Genomic DNA, 25,725 nt, shown 5'->3' with positions numbered 1-25,725 from the left:
AATTCTTTCCTCCTGGATAACTGGAAGTCTTTTTACAGACCAATCTGCCTCCGAAGCAGAATGTCAGGGATAAATCAGAGAAATGCCAGGGATTTCTTTGCAAACAGCTGAAGCCAGCTTTCTAGCTAGCAGAGGAGCACAAGAGCAGCTGGCATCAACACAGCACTGGCATCCTGTTCTCACACTGTGTAATAAATCCTCCTCTGTGGTGGCAGGGAGTAAAGGAGGACAATGTCTGGAGTAACGTTACTTACAAGAGGATTCCTTCCACATGAGACATGGATATTGCTGTTCCTCCAAGCCATATCACAGCCAGGGCTCAAATACCACCCGTGATGGTGAACTGCCCTCCTAAATACAATTAGAATTTAATCATACTCAGAAACAATGGCTTCCTAGATTTCAGGCCAGTGCTGGAAACAGCTACTTAGGCATCTGATTTGTGGGGGAAAAAAAACGTATTAGCTGGTATGTTCTAAACCTTGCCAGTCTCAAGTCCTTATGCAAGCTCATGCCAGAGAAGGGTGATCCCACTGGGAAGCTGAAGTGGTACAGATCTGGATACAGAGAAGACAGAAGACTACCAGTCCTCCTCTCCCTTGGGAAGCTCTGAAGTGTGTAAAACTGAGTTCAAAAGATGTGCTGTTCTCCAGGTGGTGGAAGGCTGTGAGCCCTAGGCTGTGCTTAGCTACAGCCGTGCATTTTCCTCCTTTTCCTCATGGGATGGAGATGTGAAGAAGCTCAAGGACTCTAGTTCTTATCACTGGTTTGATCTCTGCTCTCCACAGGAGTAGCAGGCATGCAGGAGGCTGAGGGCACCATTCCTTACCTGGGCTTTCTCCCCGTGAGCCTCATGTACAGGTCGTAGAGGATGGCAGGTGCCTTGTGGCTGACAGTGATCCAGTACTGGTTTATCAAGTAGCTGGAGGTCATGTGGGCGTTGGGTGTTCGGAAGGCCTGCTCCAGGGGGTTCCTTTTGAACGTGGACATGACGTACTGCCCTGCAAGGGAACAGGCATTTTTCATTTCCAGCTGGGCTGGAACCACAGTGCAGCACAGCCCAAGTTGTTGTGCTTCACACCTCCAGCCCACAGCTCCCTGAACTGTGTCACCAGAGTTTGGACCAGGTTGTCCCTCCTGCCACGAAAATTGATGACTCCATCTATCATCTGTTTGAAACCTAATCTTCTCCACGTTTAACACTGGCAGACAAAAACCTCCTTGTCAAAGCACCAAAACATAAAGGAGGAAAAGCAGGCAGCTCTAAGAGCTTCAAGGAACTGCAGTTCTGCTTTCACCTGCAGCAGATGTAAAAGATATTGTAAGTGCTAACATTTCTTTAAATCACTGAAAGCAAACTCTGATCTGCTAGCATTAAAAAAGAGACATTTCTAATTTTCAGTCAGATTTTCCAAAGGGCTGATGTCTGTGTTAGACTGCTGCTTAAAGGTGATAGCTTTAAAAGATTTCATTATATCCTTTCAAACCACATCTGACCCATACCACCAGATATCTGCCCGTTTTCAGAAGACCTCTGGATGCTCTAAGGCAGCAAACTGTCTTGCATTCTTAACTCAAAAACAAAGGATAGGGTGGGAATCTTCCCTTCCCTTTGCATGCTAAGGCACAAAATAAGCTGAGTCTGATTCTGAGCTCTGGCAATGGCACAGTGCCACGAAGTGGCATCTAGATGTGCATATCTGGGGCATTTGCATATTGCAGAGGCTTAATAAAACTGCAGTAGTTGAGTGTAAGACTATCATCCTAGGGACTGATAAACAGATGGTGCTCCTATTCCTGAGCAGCAGCAAGCTCAAGAAAGAAGAATATGTGGGCTTTTTTCACTTTCTGAAAAATTCATTTGAGAGTTAACACCACCAATCTGTGCTCATATTATAGTTTAGTCTCTAAGCTTATGTTACAAATAGAGAATCAGATGAGAATTTGCAAGCCACAAGAAACATCCAGATCATCCTCAGATAAGCAGATTCCAATCATAACATTCAGACAGGACTCTCCAGTATCTGTGGTCAGCTCATTACTGCACTTCAAGTAGTGACTTTTGCTGTGCTTCTTCTGAGAACCCCAAACCAGAAATTTGTCACTTCTAGGAGCTACTGTAATGACTTGGTGGGTGGGTGGTCTTTCCCCTCCAACCTCAACACAAAAATGCAGCAGCAAATCCTACAACTCAAAGGCAGGTTCTGCAGGGGGAAAATCAGACACAGGTCTCACCCAGGTAGACCATCAAGAATAAACTGAACTTAATTTTTGCCACGCTGAACATCATTTCCAGCCTGTTTTAAGGTTTAGTTTTCAGGGTAAACTGCAAAATGTACTTCATGAAGTCAGACTAACCAGATTCACATTGCAGCAAAGCAGAATATGCCTCTTCAAATAAAAATTTAGTTGTTTGACCTCACCTTTCTAATAACTGGGAAAGTAATGAGAAAGTAAGGGAAAATAAAACCCCATAGTATTATAAAGAAATAGATCAGTTAAGGTGCCTTTTAACACTAGGAGTTTTTATTTGTGTCTAAGGAACTCTAGAATGAACTGCCTTGCAATGGGTGTTTAAGCATAAACTCTCTTCTAGATCTCTTTCTCCTCTCTCCCCCTCTCCCTCCAAGCTCATCACTCAAAGCATACTCAAAGCATCACCATCTCAGTCACTTTTGTTCCCAACCCTCGGTATCCTCAGGCTTATCCAGCCTCAATTTCTCTGTTTGATAATGCTCCCCTTGAAAAATCCCTACTCCCTTGTGTCCACCTGTCACTCCTACAGCAGGTCCTGGTGTCACCTGGCCTAACCAGGTAGCCCAGGCCCTCCCCTCTGCAAACCCATGTTTGCTTTGCACTAAAATGCTCAGTCCCACGCCAGGTGACTCCCATTCCCCTCCCTGGTTTCTCAGCAGCTTCCAGACACTCAGGACCCTCCACCCTGATCATCAGTCATACACCCTGACTCCTTGAACAGAATTATATCTATTTCCCAAAAAGAAATTGGTAGGAGACTGAATTGCGGTTCAGACTGGATGGCTGCAGTCGTAGCATCACAATGGAGTAAATCTTTCCCAAACTCATTTCTTCAGCCATGAAACATCTTTAAAGGCAGAATTTTGCACTTTAATACTCCATCTTAATTCTCTGCAGCATGCTGCTCTCAGGAAAACTGTGGCTACAACATGTGCTAGAAAGAGCTTTCATAGTGTCTCCCAAGGAGAAAATTTTGCCTTCAGTTCCACCACACAGCTGAGCTGCTCATGGAAGCTGCTGCTGCTGCACCCAGATGATTTCACGGCTAAATCCACAGTTATAAGCAGAGGAGCAGAATAAAATCAATGACGATGCACTAATACATTGCTGATTTCATCAGTAAATTTACACTGAAAAAGGGTTAAGAAAGGCAGACCTCAGAAAGTGGTGCTATGGTGGCTTTTGCTGAAGCAGCAGCCTGTGAAGAGCTTTGCATTCACTCCTGTGAAAAAGCCACAGACCTGTGAATAACCTCAACATTTTATCTCTCATTAAAAAAACACCAAAACAGCCAGGAGCTTGGTGTGATCCTCAGCACTCAGCCAATCGTTGAAACCTCTTCCCTGCTAGGCCACAAGATCAAATATCATGGTTAAGACATTTATTCTGTTAATGCAATTATGGTCTCATTCTCTGCCGACTTAGTTTGCCATGTAAATAATGCAAGGGGAAAAGCAAAGCAAAGGCTGAGAGATGGAGTAGCCAGCCTCCTGTATTTAAAAGCACAAAGATACGAATGCAGGGGTAACAGAAAGTAAACCAGGCCCAGTGCATCTGTCCATGAATGTACTAACTGTACACAGCATTTCACAGTACACAGCTGAGACAAATTCTGCTGCTTGGCTTCAGCATGAGTTTTTCTCTCTGCAAAGGTGTCAAGATCTGTCTCCCTTTCTTTCACCCCTGCCTTGGAAGTACATCCACTTGAAGAAAAGTCAGCCATGAAAATAATGTGATTTTTTTTTCCCAGAAAACTCATGATCAAAATACAAACTGTTCTTGACGCCCATGTGTCATCTCAATGTTTTCCTCCTCAAGTGCACACCTGTTATTTCTGTTCAGAATTTTCTGATGGGCAAGAAGACCACTTCACTTCCACAATATCAAAGAATCCTAGAATAGTTTGGTTTGGAAGTACCCTTTGCCTCACAGGACCCTCCCCCACTGCAGCTAGGTCCCCAAAATGCAGTGAGAATGGCAGACACCAAATGCCACCAAAATTGTGGAAACCAATTCTTCAAAGTGTAAGGAACACTGTGGATGTCCTCCATTTAAATGAGACCTTACCCATTTCTCCCCAGAAGAAAGGGTTGATTCCCCCTGTTGTGCAGTTGTACACCAACAAGTTTTTTGGTCTGGAAAACAGAAAGAAGTATTATTTTGAGATGTGAAGAAAAACCCCATTTCTTAGGGAAGGGAGTAAGAAATCAACCGATTTCAAGACATTTCCTGGTTTAATACCAAACAAAGTTTGCATTTTTTGGTGTGGAACTAAACATAGATCACATTGGTTTTATTTCTTCATTCACCATAGGTCAAGAATTAAACAAACAGTTTTCTTGACTTAAGTTTTCCTTGCCAAGGGTGTCAAGTGATGACATCAATACAGCATTTTTCTTACTGTATACTTGAAAACTGCACAGTTTTAATTTGGTGGATTTCTTAATAATGTTTGAGGGGAAAGCTTGTGAGCTGCTCTTCAAGGTCCTTGTAAGATCCTTATTCATGTTATTGGATGTAGCTCTACCCTCAGCTCAGAGGGCTTATTTTGTCTTTCAGAGTAAAACAGTTCTGCCTTTTATTTGCCTGGGTTTGATTTCTCAGAGTTGCATAAACTTCTGGAATAATTCATGTGGTTTATTCTCTGTACTCCTTAGTACAGAGTGATGATTAAAGGCCAGGCCAGAGGTTCACATGAAAAGACCTTAAATCCTTAATATCACTTCTATATCCTCTTCTCAACAATGCAAAGAAGGGAGATGTTTTAGATCATATAACCTATAAGCCCATAGTATATTTACATTGTGCAGTGTTTCCCAAGGAAAACACGGAGAGCTTTTTTACCAAGAAAACTCCAGAAGACACTTGAAAAGCAACTCAGTGAAAAGAAGGCCCAAAAAACCACTGCTGCAAAGCACTTGGCCTCCAGAAGAGTGACTTCTGAGAGGCAAGAAACAGCTCTCACCCATAGCTGTAGAGATTTCCCAACTCTGAACCCTGCCTTTTATTGCATCTTCTACAGTCCCAGTCCTTGCCCATCCGCAGGGAGAAAACACCAACCAGAAAATCAACCAACCAGCCTCTTGCACTGGTTTTTAATCAGCTCCTGGTTCCCTTTAAAGTGCTGGTGCAGGGAGCAAATATTCCAGGTTTGTAGCCAGAGAGGAATGCTAGGAAGAGGGATCCCTCCCACCTGTGCACAGCCGTGTACCACCCGGCTGCCAGCGTCAGGTTGATGGCGACGTCGACGGGAATCATGTCTGCCACCGCTTCGTTGTTGGCAATGACGGTCCGCAGGATCCCTTTGCCCGCCTGTGGGACACAGGGACACAGGGAAACAGTCACCCACTTCAGGCTGGGCTGAGATGCACTGGCAGGGCTCCAGCAGCGTGCACTGAGCACGAGCCAGCACCGCAGCAGGTTTTTACTGCTGTAGATTGTTTGGTTTCTGTGACAACAAAGATGGATCTCCCATGGACCCCACTGTCCTGCATTTTCAGAGGACGCCTGGAAACATGATGATGTCTGTGCTGTGTACAACAAGAAAAGCTGGGACTCTTAATTTAACTCAATATGAAAGAAATACCCTAGGAAAGAAATGTATCTGAATTTGCTGCTGTAAAGTTCCTTGTGACGCCTGAAACTTATATTTTCTTAAATGACACGGGCAGGCAGAGTCTGAGTGTGCCTCAGACCTTCCAAACTAGTCACGTTGGAAATTAGGATTTTTGAAAAGCTGACTACCTTTCCTTTGGATGTATTCACACTCTCCTCTTTTCCAAAGCTGTCTGTTAAGCACAAAGATACAGAGGACAGCCCCTGCCTTGAAGAGCACATCACCCACCAAAACTCAGTAAAAGGAATCAGTGCAAATACAAAGTACTGACAATCGAAAAAAGAAATAATCAAGAACAAAATATTTTCATCTTGCTCTGGTTGGAAGTGCATTTTTCAGGGGATCAGGCTTGCAAAATATATACATTTAACCTGAATGCTTATCAAGGGGTTTCCATGATGACCAATCAGGCTTTGGAGGTTCCACAGGAGAGACATGGCACACCATGGCAGACTGGATCAGAGAGGACAAGGCCAAATACAGAAACATGGGAGTGAAATAGGGTGAAGGAATTTTACTTGGTGTGTCATGGATGCATGAGGGCTGAACAGAGCATATATGAGAAAAAACCCCACATGGCAGAGTCAAGACTGCAGTCAAGGTATTTCTCACATAGGAAACAATGCAGTGAAGCTGAGGAGCCAGGAAAAAAGCTGAGAGGATAAAAGGGCTGGTGAAGCAAGGAAGGATAAAAGCTCTTGTAATTCAGAGCCATGCAAAAGCAGAGGGAAGGACTGAGTGAAGGAGCAAAAGAACATCTGCTACAGATCCATCAATATTTAAAGGTTAGGGCAAAGGAAATGTTACAGCTTTTCTTAAATTATTTTCATACAATCTGAAACTCCAATTTCATTATAAAATAGATTAAATTTTTATGCAGCAACTAAACAGGAAGTGCCTAGTTGTGGAAAACCCCTTGCCTGAAGTCTGAGGAGAGAAAAAAGTCATTAAAAAAGCATTTAAGACTTGCTATTAACTTGTAAAGTACATGCCATTGTCTAGTGGTCATTGGTGGATTTTAAGGGACACTGTATCCCCTCTTTGGGAGGTGTTTATCTTCTGGGGCCTTTTTGGTGGCTGTTCTCCTTTTCCCTTCTGCAATTGGATGTGTATGTTGCATTTCACAGCTTGCAAGTAAGGGAATACCACTTGTGACTGATCTAATTTCCATCAGGAACTAGGACTTCTGAGCAGTCCCATCTCATCCTTGGTGCACTGGGCAGAGGAATCACAGACTCTGACATAGACAACAGTGCAAATTCCCCACATGGCTCACTCCATCCTCCTCAAACCTGTGTCATGCATCGAATTCTACTGCCCTAAGCTGAACTATGGTTAGGCTCAGACACTAAAACTTCAACTTGCAGCACCACTACGAATTTCTTTGGGTTCTTACTAGATTTTTCAAGGGGAAAAAAAAGGCAGAAAGAAACAAAGGAAGCAACCAAGCTCAGCTCTGAATTTTCCACTGCTATGAACACATACCCACTAGAGACCACTGTGTGATCAACGATCAGATTTTCACACTGAAGACCTTTCTGAGGTCTTCAAAATGAGGATGTTTGATGGATCTGCTGCAAAATGTGTTCAGAGATGCATGTGATGGTCGTACACATGAATGATTTTGAGATTTACTATGTTTTGTATTTAACAAAGGCTTAAGTTTTTAAGGTTACTTTTTACATCAAAAATGGTTCAGTGGTACTTCCATCAGGTATGGCTTGATTTCTATTTATAGATGCTGACATTTTTCTCTTTAGTGAAATAGAAGCTACTGCGAAGTGAAGCCTCCTAAATCATTTCCTAGTCAGAGTCTGATGTTTCTGGACAGCCTCTCAGCTGAGGTGCTTTGGGGCCAGTCACTGTCCAGACCACAAATTAAACCAGTTGTGCCCTACAGCTTCACTGCCTTGCAGGGAGGAAGGTCTTTGCATGTAATAGGGAACAGTGAGACAAAATGCCTTAATTACACTCCAGTGGAAATGTAATTAATTTCATTTTGTTCCTCAATCAACAAACACAGCTCCCCACAGCAGCTGGAGCAACTGTAGGCGAAAGAAACATAATTAGATTATCAAGAACAACTTGGACTCCCATATTTCATGAATATTTAAAAAGAAATGTGTCTATTTATGGAATGAAATGATCAGACTATAACACTGCAATTGAGGAAAAAAGTCTTTGCAAGATTTGGAGTCCAGATCCTGCCCAAATGACATCAAAGATCATCTGAACCAAATCTGAATCTGGGGGATGTTCACCCTATAGAATGAGCTTGGTTAGAAGTTGAAAGTGAGTATTTTGGTATGGAGGGATACTTGAAATGCATAAAACCAAACCACCAAAACTACTTCCCTTTTGCTTTTTTCAACTTAATTAAAGCAAATAAAGCAACTCATCTAATAATCACAGTTTAAAATACATTTGGCCAGGAGAGCTGCTTGTACTGACAACTTTCAGGTAATCAAACTGATGCATCACTCAGATGTTTAAGGGTTCATTTTCAAACAACTCACCACATTCAAGCACATTAATTCATGCATTTATTAATTCCCTCCCTTCAGAAGAAAAAAGTCTCTTGGGTCCCTAATAATGAACACTTTTCCCCTCCAAAAAACATTCCAAACAACTTTGTCTCTACATCCTGCATCCTTGTCATTGTTTTTTGTCTTTTTGTTAGCCAACTCTCAATGTAGTTACAGACCACATTTCATCACCCAAGAGCTCAGTGCAGATGACACAAATTTCACTGTCTCTGCTACTATACTGAAAACCCTCAGAGCTTCAAACCTGGACTAAAAAATAACACCTCTTTTTCAAATCTCAGTCTAATCTTTTATATAAAAAGAGAAGCTATTTCCCACAGTGACCCTAGAATCTCATAACCTTTGCTTTCCACGGAGCTAACTTGGAGCTAAAGACACAGGCTGCATTTGCGAACAAAACCTGGCCCAAGGTTTCTTGCAAACCAGTTCTGGACTAACAAAAACAAAACAAAACAAAAAAGCCCAAAATAAAATTTGTGTCAGTATAAAAGTTAGAACCTGACATATGAAAATGTAAGAAGTGCATCTGCAAAATTAAGGAATTGCAAAACACTCCTTGATCTTGATAACATCATGAAAGAACCCAGAAACCAGGACAAGATGCCGGGACTAGAGCAGAGAGGTAGCACAAGCTTCTTGAGTTGTCACCAAGGAATAGAAGGCTTTTTTTAAAGAAACTGTGACATGATTAGAAGTCAATAATTTGTGAACAAAAATTGGGATGCCTCTGAAATGTATAGATGGGGTTCAGATGAAAGCATTATCTGTCCTGTGCACTCCATAACTGCAATAGTTTCTATTTTTGATTTACTTCAGATATAAATGAGCATTTTTAACAAGATCATATTTGGATTTTCTTCTGCTCTCCTATGATTGCAGACCACTAATCCTTTTATACACTGCACCAGGCTGATTAGAACATAGTTTTGACAAAGTAATGAAGCTGGACAACTCATACATGAACATAAATATCTGCCCAGAGCTATAGGGCACTATGGATTGACAGAGAGACCTAAGGCAGTGATTTTAGTTCAGAAAAAAAAAAATAAGGCAGGAGAAAAGGTATGCAACTTTACTCTTTTCATGTATTAATTGTAATGATTATTTTCATATTACAGAGAATATTTAGTCAGGAAAAAATATAGTGACTTATCCATGTAACTGGCAGAGTCTGAATCAATCATACACATTATTTTGGTGTAGTCTGTACAAGGAGAAATCCTGTATAAAGCAGTGGCAAGTGGGAGCCAGAATCTCTGGTACTGTGGAGGGATAACAAGTTATAGCAGTGGATTTGGAAACAATACACAGAGAGACAAATGGAAGGTTAAATACTGCTGCCTTGCACTGACAGTGTGGTAACCTGGCCTGGAAAACAAAGTTGTGTTAAAAGATTCAAGCTGTGACACCCATGCATGACCTTCATTTCAAAGACACATCTTTTGCCATTTCTTTGAAAATTTGGCCAAATGTGTTTAAACCTTTAGTTTTTTCAGAGTTTTTAGGAATTGCAATTCACGTTTTAGTGAACTAACAACAATGAACACTCTCTCAATGTCCTTTTTTGAGCTCAACACAAACAGACCATCCTCTGGGTCCTACAAGCTGGCAAATGTGTGGCAAGCATGTGACATCTTTCTCCCAGGCTCAGAAAACTCCTGTGGCCCTTGACTCTACACAGTTTCTAAGAGGAGCTGTAGAGTAACATCAGAATTGGTATTTTAGTAATTCAAACTCTACTTTAAGGACAGCTAAATAGTAACCAGACCTACCGCAATAAATATTCCACTGGTCCCGTTGAAGTTGTCAATCCAGCCCTGTGGAGAAGAAGGATGATTAGTGTTCCCTTCAATGATATGTTGCTTACACAGGCTTCTAAATGATAACAGTGGTGTTGTGTAGACAAAGAAGGAAGGAGACACCAGTTTAGATGGATGCCAGCCCATCTGGGGCAGCTGCCAGGATGCCAACCAGTACCAGGGGACGCACTGCCTGCAATTTACTCATCAACAACAGGATCTGAGTTTATTCTTAGAAACCGCATCTTTCCTATTCCCTGGCCTCAGGAATAAAAGCTGGCTTTAAACACCACAGTGTCTTGGTGCTGGCACACTTGCTGAAAACAGCTGGAGTGGTGTTTACCCTTGACAGACAACATGCAGCTGTCACCAAGAGTGATTTGGTCACCGCAGCTAATTTCTAAAGCAAGGAAGGAAAAAACCCCAAAACCAAACCACACCACACCACTCCTTTTGAATCCTATCCTACTTCAGGTCGGGGAAGCTGCCACTTGTGGGAGCTGGAGTTCAGAGCAGTGATGAGCTGTTTGACCTGGAACAGGTTGTGACACCAAACAGAGCTCTCTGTCTTTCCAAGATGGGGAGCTTGGCCCAGAGCCTTGGCTGTATCTCAGCCATCTCTGGCACACTTCAGGCTGCATGAAAGCCAAAGGTGACTTTGTGCTGCCTTTCCAATTTGGCTGCAATGTTAGGGCACGTTATCCCTATCAGTATATTTAGCTTAATGAATTCTCTCATTCCAAAGTACAGCTGCATTTAATTACTGAGTGCCTGACATTTGCACCTCAACCAGAATGCACCAGGAGCACGACTGACCCTCAGATCCCATGTTTTGAGCACAGAAACTCCCCTGGTGTGCCTGAATAGACAATCAATTGCAAGCCCAGCATTCTGCACCACAACTACCCCAGCTCCTGTTATTATTGCTTAAATGTGGTCTTTTCACAGGAGTTCTTCCTGAAGATGCTGAAGAAGGGTTGCTGTTCTACTCCAGCACAGGATCCCCACCTCTTCCACACATTTCCCTATGTACTGGACACCTGCTGCTCAAGACACTGCTACAAAGAGGGACAGGTTCCTGACAGTACCACAGCTCCAGCTGCATCCAAAGGCCCTCAGCAGGGAATTGTGTATCCATGCTTACTGGGAAAGGCTCATGCCAGCTGGCTCCCACGATGGATGGCCTGATGATAGCAATGTTCAAGTTTCCTTTCTCTTGCTGAATCAGGTACTCTGACAAGGCTTTGGTGTAGGTGTAAGTGTTGGGCCACTCCCCAAGCAGCTTGGGTGTGATGTCTTGAATGATGGATTCATCCAACCACCTACAGGAAACAAGGAGAACATCATCATCCACACTGCAGGGAGGGAAGAAGATTCAGGCAAAACAGACCAGTGAGACAGGAATCCTCACCTGAAACAGGGGATAAGCCAGTCAAAGCTATTTAAGGTTTGGGTTTAAAACAGCTCTGTGGGAGAAGGTTACTTTTGTCTTCAAGGTGCAAAATAAACCCTGGTGAGCTTCAATGCTCAGCTGCAATTCAGGTACCTTTACAAACTCACTTCAGAGCAATCTCTTGCATGGGTAATGCTTCACTGCAATCTGTAACATAAATATTACCATGGTCTACAGCCTGATGGAGCTCTCCAGCCTCGGAATCCCACTAGGCAGTGCTCATCCTTAGCCAACACAGTCCCTGTATACTCCCAAATAGCTTTCTGGATATTCCAGGTAACCTTGAGTTAGCAAGTCATGTAAAAACACAAAGGTCTCAAAAGCTGGAACAACTCCTACAGGGATATTATTCCAACAATGGATTTCCAACATCTGCAGTGTTAGACGTTCCTTCTAGCAGGCTTTCCACAGGTTTGTCACACAGGAAACTGCTGGTGCTTAAAAAAATACCAACCAAACCATCAAAAAAACCCTGAAAGAACTCTGCCAAGTTGTTTCTTATTTTTTGGAGATATTCAAGTACCTAATCCATCAGAAGCAGTTATGCAGATAGCTTTTTAAAAGCAGCCCTTACCATCATGGACCTGCAGGAAGGGCCTAATGCCCAAAGGCTCTTCCCTGGCACAGCACCAGGACCTCACAGGTCCTGCCAGCATCTGGGTCTAAAGAACAAGAACTGGCTGTGCTTCCAGAGCCCTCGCTGCCAGTCCCTGACAGGCTCGCAGCAGCCTGGTGTTACACCACAGAATCAAAGATTAGCTCTTATAATCCAATTTGTAATTAAGTCAACGGACTTACAGTTCAGTCTGATGGGGTGACTCTTCCCAGGGGCACTGCAAGGATACTGCTTCCTGCAGATCCTCACTTCACCCCTCCTTGTCTTGAATTTCAGAAAAAAGCAGAGGTCAAGGGGAGAGAAATATGGTGCTGACTGTCACACCTGAAAAATTGGTTGATTGTGTCAACCCTTCAAAGACATGGTGGTTCAGGTGGCACAGCACTTTTCAGATGGCTCTCATTGGGAACAGATGGGACACTGTTGTGTGAGAAAGCACTGATTCACAGGGGAGGGCTGGATGAAGCAAATCCCTCAGATTTGGAATGTGTTAAAAATCTGACAATTTGTAGTATATAGGAGTGTTTTTCTTTCAATAAAAAAGCCCTATGGAGGCACAAACACCTTCCTTTGTAAGCCTGGACCCGTGCTGCAGAAACAAGGCAGAAGAAAGCACTTAAACATAAAATACGAACTACACAGAGGTTACAGGCAGCACATAATATTGACATAATTTGCAAAGCTGCTTAGGCAGCCATTGAACCTCAGGGTCTCAGCTAAACTGCTATTGTTTGAATCTGTGGAGTAGCTAATTACCAGCCTACCAAAAGGACATGGCTATTTCTGCAGAGCCTGGAGGAAGACTTAAGTTCATTTGGGAACTCGGGTTAAGCTGTGTGCAAGCCTTTTTCCCCCTTCTCTTTTTTTTAAATTTTCGCAATAGGGTGTTGCAGGTTTGCATTACCACAAAGCAAAGACAGGTGTAGAAGTACAAGCAGAGGCAATTTCCCTGCGCCCTCATCCTTCCACAGAGGCCTCTGCATTACCTGAGGACCTGTCCCAAGGGTAGTAGCTTGCCAGGTGATTTGATTGACCAACATTCCCATCAGGGATGCTGAGCTGACACTTCAGCAAGGAGAACTGCTCTGTGACCTACTTGGAAGATTCTGGAAAGCTAACTCACAATAGTTTCTGCTGCTCACTGCTGCATTTGTCCCTTCCTAGCAAAAAATGCAAATAAACCATTAATAACTTCTCCATTATATGCACCAAATTACTCTGCCACAGGAAAACACAACTTTCTGTGTTAATGGCTTAGCATTAGTAAGACTCTTTCTTGTAAGCAATGATGGATCTGTATTTTCTGCAATAACCAACCCACAGCTTCAGCTGAGACTTTGCTGTGTGCTGTGTTCCTTACCTCAGCACACCCTTCAAAGCTGATTTCCTTCAGCTTTAGATTAAGGCAAACCATGCTTGATGCAGCAGATTATATGTTTCCCCTATTGGCCTGGCAGCACTTAGAAGTGTGACTTTTGGTTTACACAGCTTAAGCCTCAGGGTTTATTTGCAGGTTAAGTATCAGAATATTGAAACAGCAAGATGTAACAGGAGGATAAGAGCAGAAAAAGAAACAGCTGGGATTCCTCCCTGAGATTTCAAGTGAATAAGTAATCATAAGCATATATCAAGTGCCTGGCCAAGAGCACTGTTAAATGGATCTGTTATTGCATCCAGTTGTTCGATTATGCCTCTTAAAGCACTTGCAGAGCAGCACCTTAAGACAAGGGCTGGCTGTGAAGGGAATCATCCGCAGCTGGCTGATGCAAAACACAATCTGTATTGCTCCCCATTTTTGAAGGTAGTTCATATTTCCTTGTCTGCTTCCCCTCCCTCCCCTTTGAAGGTAAAATTCTAACACCTGTTAAACTCCTCTCTGAAACCTTCTACACCCTGATTCCACACACTATTTCTTTCACTTACATGGCAAATATTAAAGGTACATCTCAAACATCATCCTCTCTGCTGCATTTTCAAGCTATGATACATAAATTCTTAGTGTTTTATATGAAGCAGCTGAAGTAACAACCTCTGAGGTAGCCAAGCCTTTCTCCACACTTCTGACTAGCAATCAGACCTGTGCTGCAGTCTTTTTGGTACAGTGAAATGGAGTCTTGACAGTGATGAACACCAAAAGACATAAAACTGAGTCAGTGGGCAAAAAGATGACAGAGCAGCTTCACTTTTAGGGAAAAGTAGTCTATCAGAACTGGTGTTAGAGATTGCTGAGCTCAGAACTGCCAACTGAAGCTCAGCAAAAGCTCTTGAATCACAGCTGACAGCTCTGAAACCTCCATGTTAGTGAGCAGCAGCAGACAAAAAAAAAAAAAGCAAAATCATCACTGGCTACCATCTGAGAATGAGACCAGTGGTGTAATTTTGAAGCTATTTGAGTAGAACTCTGAGTGACCTGGAGTACTGCATGAAGTTCTGTCTGACCCCCACACCTCAGGGAGGGAGCAGAGTTAAAGAATGGGTAGAGAGGAAGAACAACTAACATCAGCACAACGACAGATCCATCAGCACATGAGGAGACAGCAAAAAGGCTGAGACTCTTCAGGTTTCTGTGAGGGGAACAGAAAGGAGTATCCAGGCTGGTGTAGTTACCTAAATAGCATCTCTCAGTGACACTCTTCAGGGCAAGATACTGGGCTGGGGAGCCATTGCTCTAATGCACTAAGACATTTCTCAAGTTTTTATCATGCCCTACTTACTGAATAAATGATAAATGATTGATGACTACTAGCTGGAAGTAAACCTATCCAAGAATATGGGCTACTGGAGAAATTCAAGTAGAAAAACTAGTTTGTACTAACTTTTCTGGAGCAGTGCTTAGACAGTTATATTATTTTATAAGACAAACTTTTTTATTTAAAAAAAAAATTAAAAATCATCAGTTCTCTTAGTGGGTATTAATTAATTTAATCTTCCATTACCCTAAGTCAAGAAAAATAAAGATTTTCTACCAGCTCTTTGGGTTAATAGATCACAGATCAGTTGCTTATATCACCCACTAGAAAATTAATGAAAACACATTAACAGTTGTGGGAAAGTTCTCTTAAGGAGAATGTTCCTTGGGCCTTTATCAGCTGATTTCGTTATTCTTTCTAATTATTCTTTATTTTGGTAAATTCAGTTAACTAAGTTTTTTTTGTTGTTTCATCAAAGCCCTGTATTCCTGCTCAGGTTGAGAGGACACAGCCTTATGCTGTGCCAGGAGAGGTTCCAGTGGAAATCAGGAAGATTTTCTTCACTGAAAAGGTGGCCAGGCATTGGAAGGGTCTTCCTAAGGATGTGGTGGAATCACCAATCCTGTAAGTGTTCAAAACTCAACAGTGTGTGGCATTCTGTGCTCTGGTTTAGTTGACAAGGTGGTGACCAGTCAAAGCTTGGACTTGGTTACCTTAGAGGTCTTTTCTAACCTAAATGATTCACTGAACTGCCTAAAAAAGCCTGTTTCTTACTCATCCCCATATAACTCTAGTTAAATACCACAAGATTTCTGAAAGAAGTGGAAACAACGCTGGGAAGCAGAAAAGATAAAAGAAATGAGGTATATGAAAAAAAGTTCTTACTAAGGCAGCAGCAGAGCTGAGTGTTACACAAAGCAGCAACTTCGCTCCTGGTGGAAAATACAGTCCTGCAGAACTTAACACTGGACTCTCATTAAATCAAAAACCACCAGGAAACAGCAGTAACAGCACCTCTGAACACAAATCCGATTCTGCGAACAGCCCCCAGGTCTGCTGCAGGGTGAAGGGAGGCCAGCACTGGAGGGGGCAATGCAGTTCCTACTTACTCCACTAAATCAAAGAGCTTCTGGGGCTCGGCTGGGGGTGGGTAGATGATCTCCTCGATGCATTTCCGGACGCAGTTTGCATAGGCAGTGGAGATGTGGATGAAGGCCTCGAGGTTCCGCATCTGCCGGGCCAGCTCCAGCAGCCGCTGCGTGCCCATCACATTCAGCTGCAGGGCATGTCTAAGGAACGCAGGGGAAACAAGCAAAAGGCATTTCACTGGGAAGAACGGATAAAGGCTGAGCATTATCCAAACCTCATCATGGAAAGGGAAGTCAGGGAAGAGCAGGGGACATGGTGGAGCAGGAAGTGTCAGTGAAATGCAGTGTGAAACCAGCTTTGAAAGCAACGCTGTTGGATTCGCTGTTCTGGACACTGAATGTCTCTCAAATATTTTTACTCAATTTGAAGGGTCACAAGTAAGACTTCTCTAACTTCTCTAAATGTGACATGTTGGCCACCCCTCCCTGGAACATGTATTTCTAACCCCTGAGGCACTGTGGTTCCTACAGTACACGTTCAGTGTTCTCTGGAGGGACCACTGTTAAATCAGATGAACACATGGTTTCAGAAAGCCAGAAAGGGTCCTTGGGTCCAGAAAAAAACAGATTCATAGTGTCATAGAATGGCCTGGCTCGGAAGGGACCTTGAAGATCATCCAGTCCCACTCCCTGCTGTAGGCAGGGACACCTTCCACCACACCAGGTTGCTCAGAGCTCCATCCAACCTGGCCTTGGACACTTCCAGGGATGGGGCATCCACAGCTGCTCTGGGAAACCTGTGCCAGCCCCTCAGGACCCTTAGAGTAAGGAATTTCCTCCTAATATCTCACCTAAACCCACTCTCATTCAGTCTGAAGCTACTCATAATCAAAGAAGACACAAATAGAGATAACAGCTTAAGTTCCCAAGGAATGGAGATGAGAACTGATAAGTGTAAGAGAAAGAATGTCCTGGTTAGCAAGGCTGACCTTCAAGCACTCAGCATAGCTAGAAGTTGTCCTAGAGACAATCTGCAACAGATCTCAGCCAGAAGACTCTGCTGCATGCTATGTACTGGAATAGAGACACTTTCCTGCACAGAAGGGAGAAGGCTTAGGAATATGCAATCTGCTCAGCCCAGGAGCAGAAGCTTTCAAAGACACATACAATGTTAGGAATTATGCTATCGAGCATCGTGTACACTAAAACCACTTAATTATGTTGAAGAGAAAATGTAAATAGTCCAAATGAATGAAAACATCAGTTGAAGAGTACAATCAATATTTGGATCACTGTATCTAAAGCTAGAGATGCTTTTCCTTTTACATGCTGCTATTAAAGAAAAGCATTTTTTGTAGATTTCTATTTTCTCTCACCCTTCTAGCAGGATGAATATTTCTGCTTGAGCTACCCTTCAGACAAAACTTACTTTTCCATGCACATTTCTGTTTGACTGCATCCCTTCTGAGAAGTGGTGAACAGAACTGTGCTTATAATATGAGCCTAACATGGATTTCTGCAGAGTGTCTCAGAGTTCCTTTAGCCTTCAAAGCGAGTATCATCTAACCCTGATGGTTTGTTATCTGTCATTCTTTTTTTATTATTTCTATTAGAACAGCATCTATTAATATTTCAATATAACACAATTTCTGAGATTTCTGCCCTCAAGAGTTCCATCTGGAGAATTCCCTAAATGTACTGCATGTTGATGCCAATATTTTATTTAGCGTCTCCATTGCTGCTTCCCCTGTATCTTCACAGAAATGCTTTTGTCCCTTATCTACTGGCTTTACATATTCTGTTATAACCTGGAACTTCTGCCATGCTGAAAAAATAATTTTACATGTGTCATCATCAAGTTGCTGCTCGAAATTCTTGACTGACCAGCAATACTGTGCTTTCACATTTAACTTGCTAAAACTTTTACCCATCTGATACATTTTATTATTCAGTCAGGAATAATCCGAATTGAAGAACTTCTCATATTTTGCCTTCTAATCATAATTTTCCTTGTTCCGTTAGAGAGATTTTGACAGATCACATATAGTCTTTAAATAGTATCTACACTGCATGTAAGCTGATGACCTTTTAAACTTTTAAACTTCTTTCTAGCTATCCTTCCTATTAAAAATGTGGTTTCCCTTTGATGTTTCATGCCACTGAGACTTATTTTTGAAGTGGGTTTATTTGTGCATTGATTTAAGAATATTTGTATTTGGCTCAAGATCCCATCAAGAGCTGCTTTCTTTGTGGTATTTCTCTAATTAGTTGTTCTAAAAAGCAAATATTTATGGTGGACATAGTGGGTAGCTCTTTAGCCTATGAGCAAATAAAGATTGATATTAAGAATTGTGTTTTCTGCTTTCACAGCTTTAGTGTTTTTCAAAGGGACTATGAGGATCTGGCAATGAAGATCATCCACATCGGTATGTTGAAATGGATAATCTGCACAGAAGCATTTACACATCTAATCTTGTTTCAGTGGCTTATTTCTGCTGTTTTTTCTTAATGGAAAGGCCTGCCTGGACAGGCACTTCCAAGGGAACTCCTTCAGAAACCAAGCACTTTTGTAAATAGTTAATTACATTGAGAGCTGGGTGTTTTAAAGGTTGTGATGGGCTGTTTTCTCAAACCACAGCTCATTTCCCTCTCCAGCTACTCAGTGACAAAGAAAGGCCATTAACAACACCAGCTTTAGAGACAGACACGAAACAGTTTCATTTCAAGCTGTCTCCAGCTCTGCCAAAACATCTCCTTGATGGCCTAAACCACACATTTCCCCACCCCAGTTTTAGGCCATACTTAACTCCCTTACAGTAATACAGCCCAATCCTGCAGTTCTTCCTTCTGCTCCCATGGGACTGTGCCAAGACAGCTCCCTTTTGACGTGCACACACACACACACACACAAACACACACACACACATGCACACGGAATTTTCAGAGCACACCCCCTGTATGTTCAGCACAGAACCACGGGGAGCACGAACATGGAAGTGGGGAATCAGCACTGCAGCCGTGCCAGGGATGCTGTGGGCAGTGCCTTGGTGCACCCTGGATCACACTCAGCAAACACAGAAAAGCAGGACGTACTTGAGGGGTTCGTCAAAGCGAACTGTGGCTGCACAGTGGAAGACAACATTGACCCGGGTCAGAAGCTCCTCCTCGTCTTCAGCACTGATGGCCAGCTTGGGCTGAGTGAGTTCAGCATTAATAGGCTTAATCTTCTCGTGGAAATTAGGGCAATCTTCTCGGACCCTGTCAAAGACCTTGAAGCACAAACAGAGAGAGATCAGGTACAGAATTAGGTTGCTGAGATCGCTTTGATTAGCAGCCAGTCTGATTACATCAATCAAAGCAACTGGCAAAAATGAGAATTCCTGTCTGGGGCGACACAGGTGAGACGATAAAATAGTCCATTCATTTGTTCCCTCCCAAGGGAAACAGAACAAAAATGTAGGGGGTAATGCATTGCTCTGAAGAGATTCAGGAATCCTCTCTGCCATCACTCGTTTTCTCAGACAGCCACCAAAATTCCTGCGTCCACTTCTCCTGCAACCACTTGCCACTTGACCTCGAGGGCTGCCTGTAGGACCAAAACAGGAGCTAAAGAGCAGGAGAGCAGAGTATGGAGTGGGAAAGCCTGTGCAGCTTTAGACTCAGGCTAGGGTTCTACAAAGGACTTGCAGAGAGGAGGGGCACTGCGCACAGTCTTGCTCCTCCTCCTCTTCCTTTGCAGCTCCTTGTCTACTGTGACTCTTTGTCCATGTCGGAGGAGTCAAGTGGGGACCTGCATTTGGGATGGAAGGATGTGGCATCTCAATAATCCCCGCTGCTGAAGCTGCTGAGTGCCACCAGCAGTTTTGCATAACTGAACACATGTGTAGCTGGTTGGCCTCTCACGCCATCTTCCAGCCCTTTTTTCCTCACAAGTATGATCCACAGCTCTTTCCAAGACACATTTCTGCATTATTATATTTGAGCCATTTCAACTGAATTAATAGAAACTGTTAAGTACAAAAAGATCCTTTGGGGGAGGGGAGGGGTGGGGCAAAGTGACATCATGAAAAGTTGAAAGAATCAACAGAATAGGCTGTGCGATCTGAAGAGGTATAATCTAGATTCCAAAGGATAATCACACCTTCAAGGTAACAAGTCTACTGACAGGAACACCTAATACTGAGAGAGATTACTGAGGGATACAAAGGATGAATCACACCACCTTTGGACACCTTTAAGAGCTGTCTGTCTACACAAGCAGTGCCAGGAGAGGCAGGGAACAGCTGAACCTGCCTTGGGGCAGGAGGATGGACCAGCTGACTCTTCAGTAGCTCTGTGTTTTTGGGGTGTTTCCCTCCTCTGTAGCCTGTAACACTGAGTTTGGAAATATCTTTACTACCATGGCCTCTTGTTTTCTTAAGAGTTTCTTCTGCCTTTGATATGCCCAGTGCTTGTGAACGAGCAGAAATTGTGTGACATAAATTAAACATACTAGAAGACACTTGAAAGAATTAATTGATCCTCATAGCAGTATTTTCTTTTTGTTTGACTAAAGGATTATCATCTTTCCGCTTATCTGACAGGCAAATCTAGATAAACCTTGAGGTTCTTAGGGATAAAGAGGTGATAAAAGAATCATTAGCCTTCCCCATTATCACCACACTCTGTACTTACTTTAAATTGTCACACAGCTGCACATCCTTCATAAACATGAAACCTTAGCCTAAGTTAGGACAAGACAAAGCCATTTTCACTGTTCTCAGCTGCACCTGAGCACACACATCTTTCATCAGTGTCGCTAGGCCAGAAAAGAGATCTCTAGAGAGAGTTATTCATGGGCAAATGTGTTGGTGAGAGCTGGATGGACTGTAGGAACTGAATTCCCAGGCACTAACAGCTCTAATGTCTACAAAAAGCTTGTTTTCTAACAAAGTGCTACACTGGCTCTCCAAACATGCATCATCTCCTGAGAGATGCCAGCAAACCCTGATGAGACACAAAATGGAAAAGTTTCTCAGAGAACACACATGAGACCAAATGGATCTTGTGTGACTCTCGGGAATATTATTTTGCATTTGTTTGTTCTGTTGCAAAGAGGGTGCAAAATGCCACGAAATGAGAGTTATTTACTACTTGTTTAGCATAAATAATGCAAAGACAGAGAAAGAATGAATCAGCCCGTTCTCCATTTCAGTCACGGCATATAAAGTAAGAGTAGTATTTCTGCAGTGCCAGCCTTGGACAGCTAAATTCTTCCTACATCTCCTCCTGACATTCCCACTGCAGATAATATCCCCTTCGGCTTCTGTGCCTGCTGCTACCACGTGCCACTCAGCTGCTGCAGTTTTTCATCCCCTCCAATGATTCACTGCATTCCTCTGAAGGATGAAGGCAATTTCCAAATGCAAGCGCACAAGTCAGCACACTGCTTTGGAAACCTTCTGCACCACAGGAACATTCAGTACATTGTCACCATTAAATCAGATAACGGGAGCAGCTGTTTAATCAAAGTCTGCTGCTTCTTTTATGGAAGCTGAAGGGTTCAGACTTGTCAGTGCTTTACAGGGAAATGAGGGAAGATTTAAAGGCAAAACAAATGCAGCTTATTTTATACCGCTTCCTGCAGTTCAAGGAGTACTTAACATAAAGATGGTGCTTAGTCTGAAGGTAAACTGTAATTGCATCTCTAAATTCTGATGAACTCACCAAGAGCATAAATAATAAATCCCCAGTAACTGTGTGAGGCCTAAGGATTGTTCTGTCTTTTCTTCTTAAAAGCCATCTGCCAATATTAAACCCAGTCAGTGGACTGGCCTGATGTACTGTTGAAATTGCATGAAAAGACTGGCCAGGTCAGCAGCACTTCTGAAGGGATACAGGAGTTGCCACAAAATTACAGTGAAGAGAATTTCTCTCATTTTTAACCTCAAAATAGGATGTAAGTTCAGCATGGGCTCTGCTGCCTGCCCCTGAGCGAAGGGGAGAATTTCTTATTCCTCATTTTATAGTCAAGCAATTCCCACTTATAATACTAATCAAATCTCTGTGTTTTCACTACACATTGTCAAAAATGTGAAAACAGGACATCTGGAATTTCTCCCAATGTTCTAGTTGAGTGTGTCTGATGGACACTCTCCCTATTCCTGCCCTCCTAAGCTCTGACCTCCCTTTCCAAAGGACATCTGCAGCTCTTGGTGTTCCCTGCTCTTGCCTTAAAGCATGTAATAATTCAGAGAGGTTTCTGCCTACCAATCCTCCAATCAGAAATTTTTCCATGCCACAAAGATACAAAAACCTCAAAGAAAGGGCAGATTGCACATCTGTGGAAGAGCACAGCTGAAAAATAAAGGAACCACTGAACAGTACAAAATGCCAATGGCTTTGCATCTTCCTCAGGAGGCATTTTCAGTGAAGCAAATACAAACTAATGAAAAGTAGAGTGCCTAAGCCATGGTCCACTTTAAAAAGGAACTCGCACAAGTCTGGTTTTGTAACAACCTCTCAAAGGTCTGGGTGGTCCTTTCTTTTTTGGACACCACACCTGAATCTCCCTCTACCCCATCAGGCACTAGTGACTGACCCAGAAAGCATCACGTTTTTAAGTGTGGCCAAGATAGGCAACCTTTTTTCCTCAGGTGTGTTAAATAGGTGCCAGGAAATCAGGCTTCTCTAGGAGGATTGGTAACTTACATTACAACATGAACATTTCAAGGCATTACTGTATGACAACCTTTAAAATGGAGAAAATTCAGAGAATTTCCACAAAATGGGATTCATATACAAAGAACCAATGAGAACATTAAGCTTGAGAAAGCTCAATTAAAAAAAAAAGGAAAAGAAAAAAAGGTAAAAAGCTTCCACCTCTCAGATAAAGAAATGGAAGGGACTGCTTAGAGTGATTCAGGAGAATATAGGCAAGAATTACTCCTTGGGAAGGAAATATATAATTTACCTCAAGAGAGACAGGCCAAGGGGTAAAATATCAAGGCAAGAATTTTTTCAAAGAAAAAGCTGTTGACTGGCTGTGTTGAACATTTTAAACGCAGGGTGTTTGAAATCCCTCTTCTGAAAAGAGCACTAGTGTACAAATGCAGGGGAACAGCCTATATATAAAGACACAAAACAACACTCCCCAGGGTGTGCATCCTCGGTGATTTCAGTGACAGCACCATAAATATACAAGTGATCATCACAAATCTAAACTACTGAAGGTACCAAAGTCATGAAAACAACTCTTAAAAAACCACCTGAAGTCTGCAGTTTAGTCTTGCTGAAAGGGTTTATCACTTGTGTTTGCTTTTGATAAAATCCTCCAATACATTTAAGGAAGGAAGGTACACAACTGTTTTTGAATTGCCATTGTAACGAATTTGAGATATAACTCGGCAGCTTCAAAGTAATTAGCCAGCAATTAATCTTTAGCCTGGTAGATTTCCAGCAATAAACACCAGGATTATTCAGTCAAGAAATGTGTGAAAATGCAGATCAGGAAGCTTTAATTGGGATAGAGCCTTTTTCTTTCCCCTTTTTGCACTCTCTGCCTCATTTCCTCTTCAGAAAATTGCTTTTAAGTACAGTTCTTCTCAAGGCAAATAAAGCATAACTCATCTCATCAGTTGGAAAGCAGGCAGCAGAGCGTTCCTCATTACAGAAAAACAAATGGCTTATGCTTCAATCCAGAGCTATTACTTTCCTCTGAGCAGAGCTAATATAGTGGAAATACAGGACCCACCACCAACATCTAGTAAACAAAACAGCTGATTATTTAAAGATGAAGACTACAGAAACAAAGAGAGGGACAGAAAGTTTCAATAAAGGTCAGCTAAGACTAATATATACATCCAGCTATTTGGATGTGGTTTTGAATAGCCAGTTTCCTTGAAAATTGGCTGCTGACCAAGCCTGCTGTTTTCTAGCAAGAATACTCAAATTACACAGCAGTGAATATGGAACACTTTCCGAGTCAGACACTGCAGACAGGAGCATGAGGGATTTCAGAGACATGGAAAAGCTTTCCATGTTCTCTAGTGCCATCTTATAGGTGGGTGGACAAGTCATGGACAGAACAAGGAGTTTTCTGATGTTTATCACAGATGTTCCTGGTGCCCCTGGGTGGTACTTTGAGATCAATGTCAGTGTTTGATGGGGAAGAATGTAAGTGCAAGGTAGGAGAATGGCAACACTTGAAGCTTTTCCTACAGGAACCACTGAAAATGTTTCTTCCCACACATTTCCTAGGACTGTTTTCCTTCTCATCCTTCTCCATAACTATACCCTAATGAAGCCATGGGTCAACAGGAGTCAATTGCCAAAGGATGTCAGCAGTCACAACTGGAATCAGATCCCTATGCGCTTCCTCAGTTCCTGCCTTGCAGAATTTATTACTACTGTCTTTAAGAATCACTGTATGGAAATATCAGTAAGTATAAAGTTATCCAGACATGGGACCTGTATCTGCTTTTCCATATGCATCACATACCTTCAAAGTTTCACTGCCAAATCTGCTTGGACCCCAGGGAACTTCAGGAGTTTTCTCTGTGTTCCTGAGGATCACTAGCCAGGACTAAGGGCTGTGTCAAACACAGACTCCTACTTTTTGGAGATGTTGTTAGAAATTACCAAGAAAGACTTGGAAAGATATTTAAAGAAATTACCAAAAATTACTTTCCCATTTGAGAGGATATTGGCTGTCATACAGACAAAGGGAAGGCAGCACTGTATAAAACACAATGCTGGGATGCAATTCCAAATTTTGCTTCAAGGACAAAACATCTGAGCCATTCAGCTGCCAGGAGTACATCTGGGCAAGTCTTGAGATGCAGTCTTCTGAACCTGGGGCCCTTCAAAGAGCCCTTCCAAAGGAATGGCAGCCTAGGGTGGGTGTTCTGCACTTCTTCACCCTGTTCTCCTGAGGCAGAAAGCAGAGAACATCACCACGAAGAGGATCGGGGTAATGCAGGCACCAAGGTGCACCTTAACTCAAAGGTGAAGGGAGGTAAAAATCCTTTGATGTCACACACAGCAGAAGCTGAACAAATCAAGACAAATGCATCAAATATCTAAAGCTACTCAAATAAAAGACAGAGATTCATCAAACATTGTAGTGAGAGGGCAGTCAAGTGTAGAGAGCTCAACATCTGGGAAATTAGTACAGCAGAATTATAATTCACTCTTCTAGAATGAACTGTGCTAGAAGATTACCAGAAAAAAGAACAAATCACTGGTCACAAGTAAGGAGTTAGCCTGGAACCAGGACTTTTCCCAACAGGTATCCTACCTGTGGTCAAGATGTCTTGGAAGGTAAGAAAGCTTTCTGGCATGAGTGCGAGCCATTTCCTGCCAGCTGGTCTCAGTGACTGAAATTCCTGCCAGGAATATTGAATTTATCGATGTGCCAAACATCAGTTAAAGATGGAAGTTGCGCAGGAGGTTCCTGGAATGCGTTGATGAGAACTTTCTTCTCCAAGTGACAGAGACCTCAGTGAGGAGAGGTCCTGTGTTGGACCTTGTTCTCAGCAACCTCTTGTTCTCATCAACAGGTTCAGGTGGGATATTCTTGGAAATTCCTCCCTGTGAGGGTGGTGAGGCCCTGGCACAGGTTGTCCAGAGCAACTGTGGCTGCCCCATCCCTGGAAGTGTTCAAAGTCAGGTTGAACAAAGC

The 25,725-nt window shown here is 42.7% G+C and overlaps 1 protein-coding gene across 6 annotated transcripts in view; it reads right to left on the bottom strand.

Moving 5' to 3' along the window:
• The window catches only part of FAR2 (fatty acyl-CoA reductase 2), a 121,382-nt gene that overhangs the window by 9,667 nt on the left and 85,990 nt on the right, over positions 1-25,725 (bottom strand). For all 6 annotated transcript variants that reach the window (XM_063395375.1, XM_063395376.1, XM_063395377.1 and 3 more), the window contains exons 3-9: positions 19,158-19,333; positions 16,086-16,265; positions 11,362-11,539; positions 10,191-10,235; positions 5,450-5,568; positions 4,324-4,391; positions 830-1,001 (exon numbers count right to left, since the gene is read on the bottom strand). In XM_063395375.1, the coding sequence (XP_063251445.1) occupies positions 830-1,001; positions 4,324-4,391; positions 5,450-5,568; positions 10,191-10,235; positions 11,362-11,539; positions 16,086-16,265; positions 19,158-19,333 (938 nt within the window). The remainder of the gene's footprint in view (positions 1-829; positions 1,002-4,323; positions 4,392-5,449; positions 5,569-10,190; positions 10,236-11,361; positions 11,540-16,085; positions 16,266-19,157; positions 19,334-25,725) is intronic.

This window comes from Prinia subflava, chromosome 4, assembly GCF_021018805.1.
Source record: "Prinia subflava isolate CZ2003 ecotype Zambia chromosome 4, Cam_Psub_1.2, whole genome shotgun sequence".
In the NCBI taxonomy this organism is placed as follows: domain Eukaryota; kingdom Metazoa; phylum Chordata; class Aves; order Passeriformes; family Cisticolidae; genus Prinia; species Prinia subflava.
The sequence above is the reverse complement of the archived record's forward strand: the minus strand, read 5'-3'. Positions and strand labels throughout refer to the sequence as shown.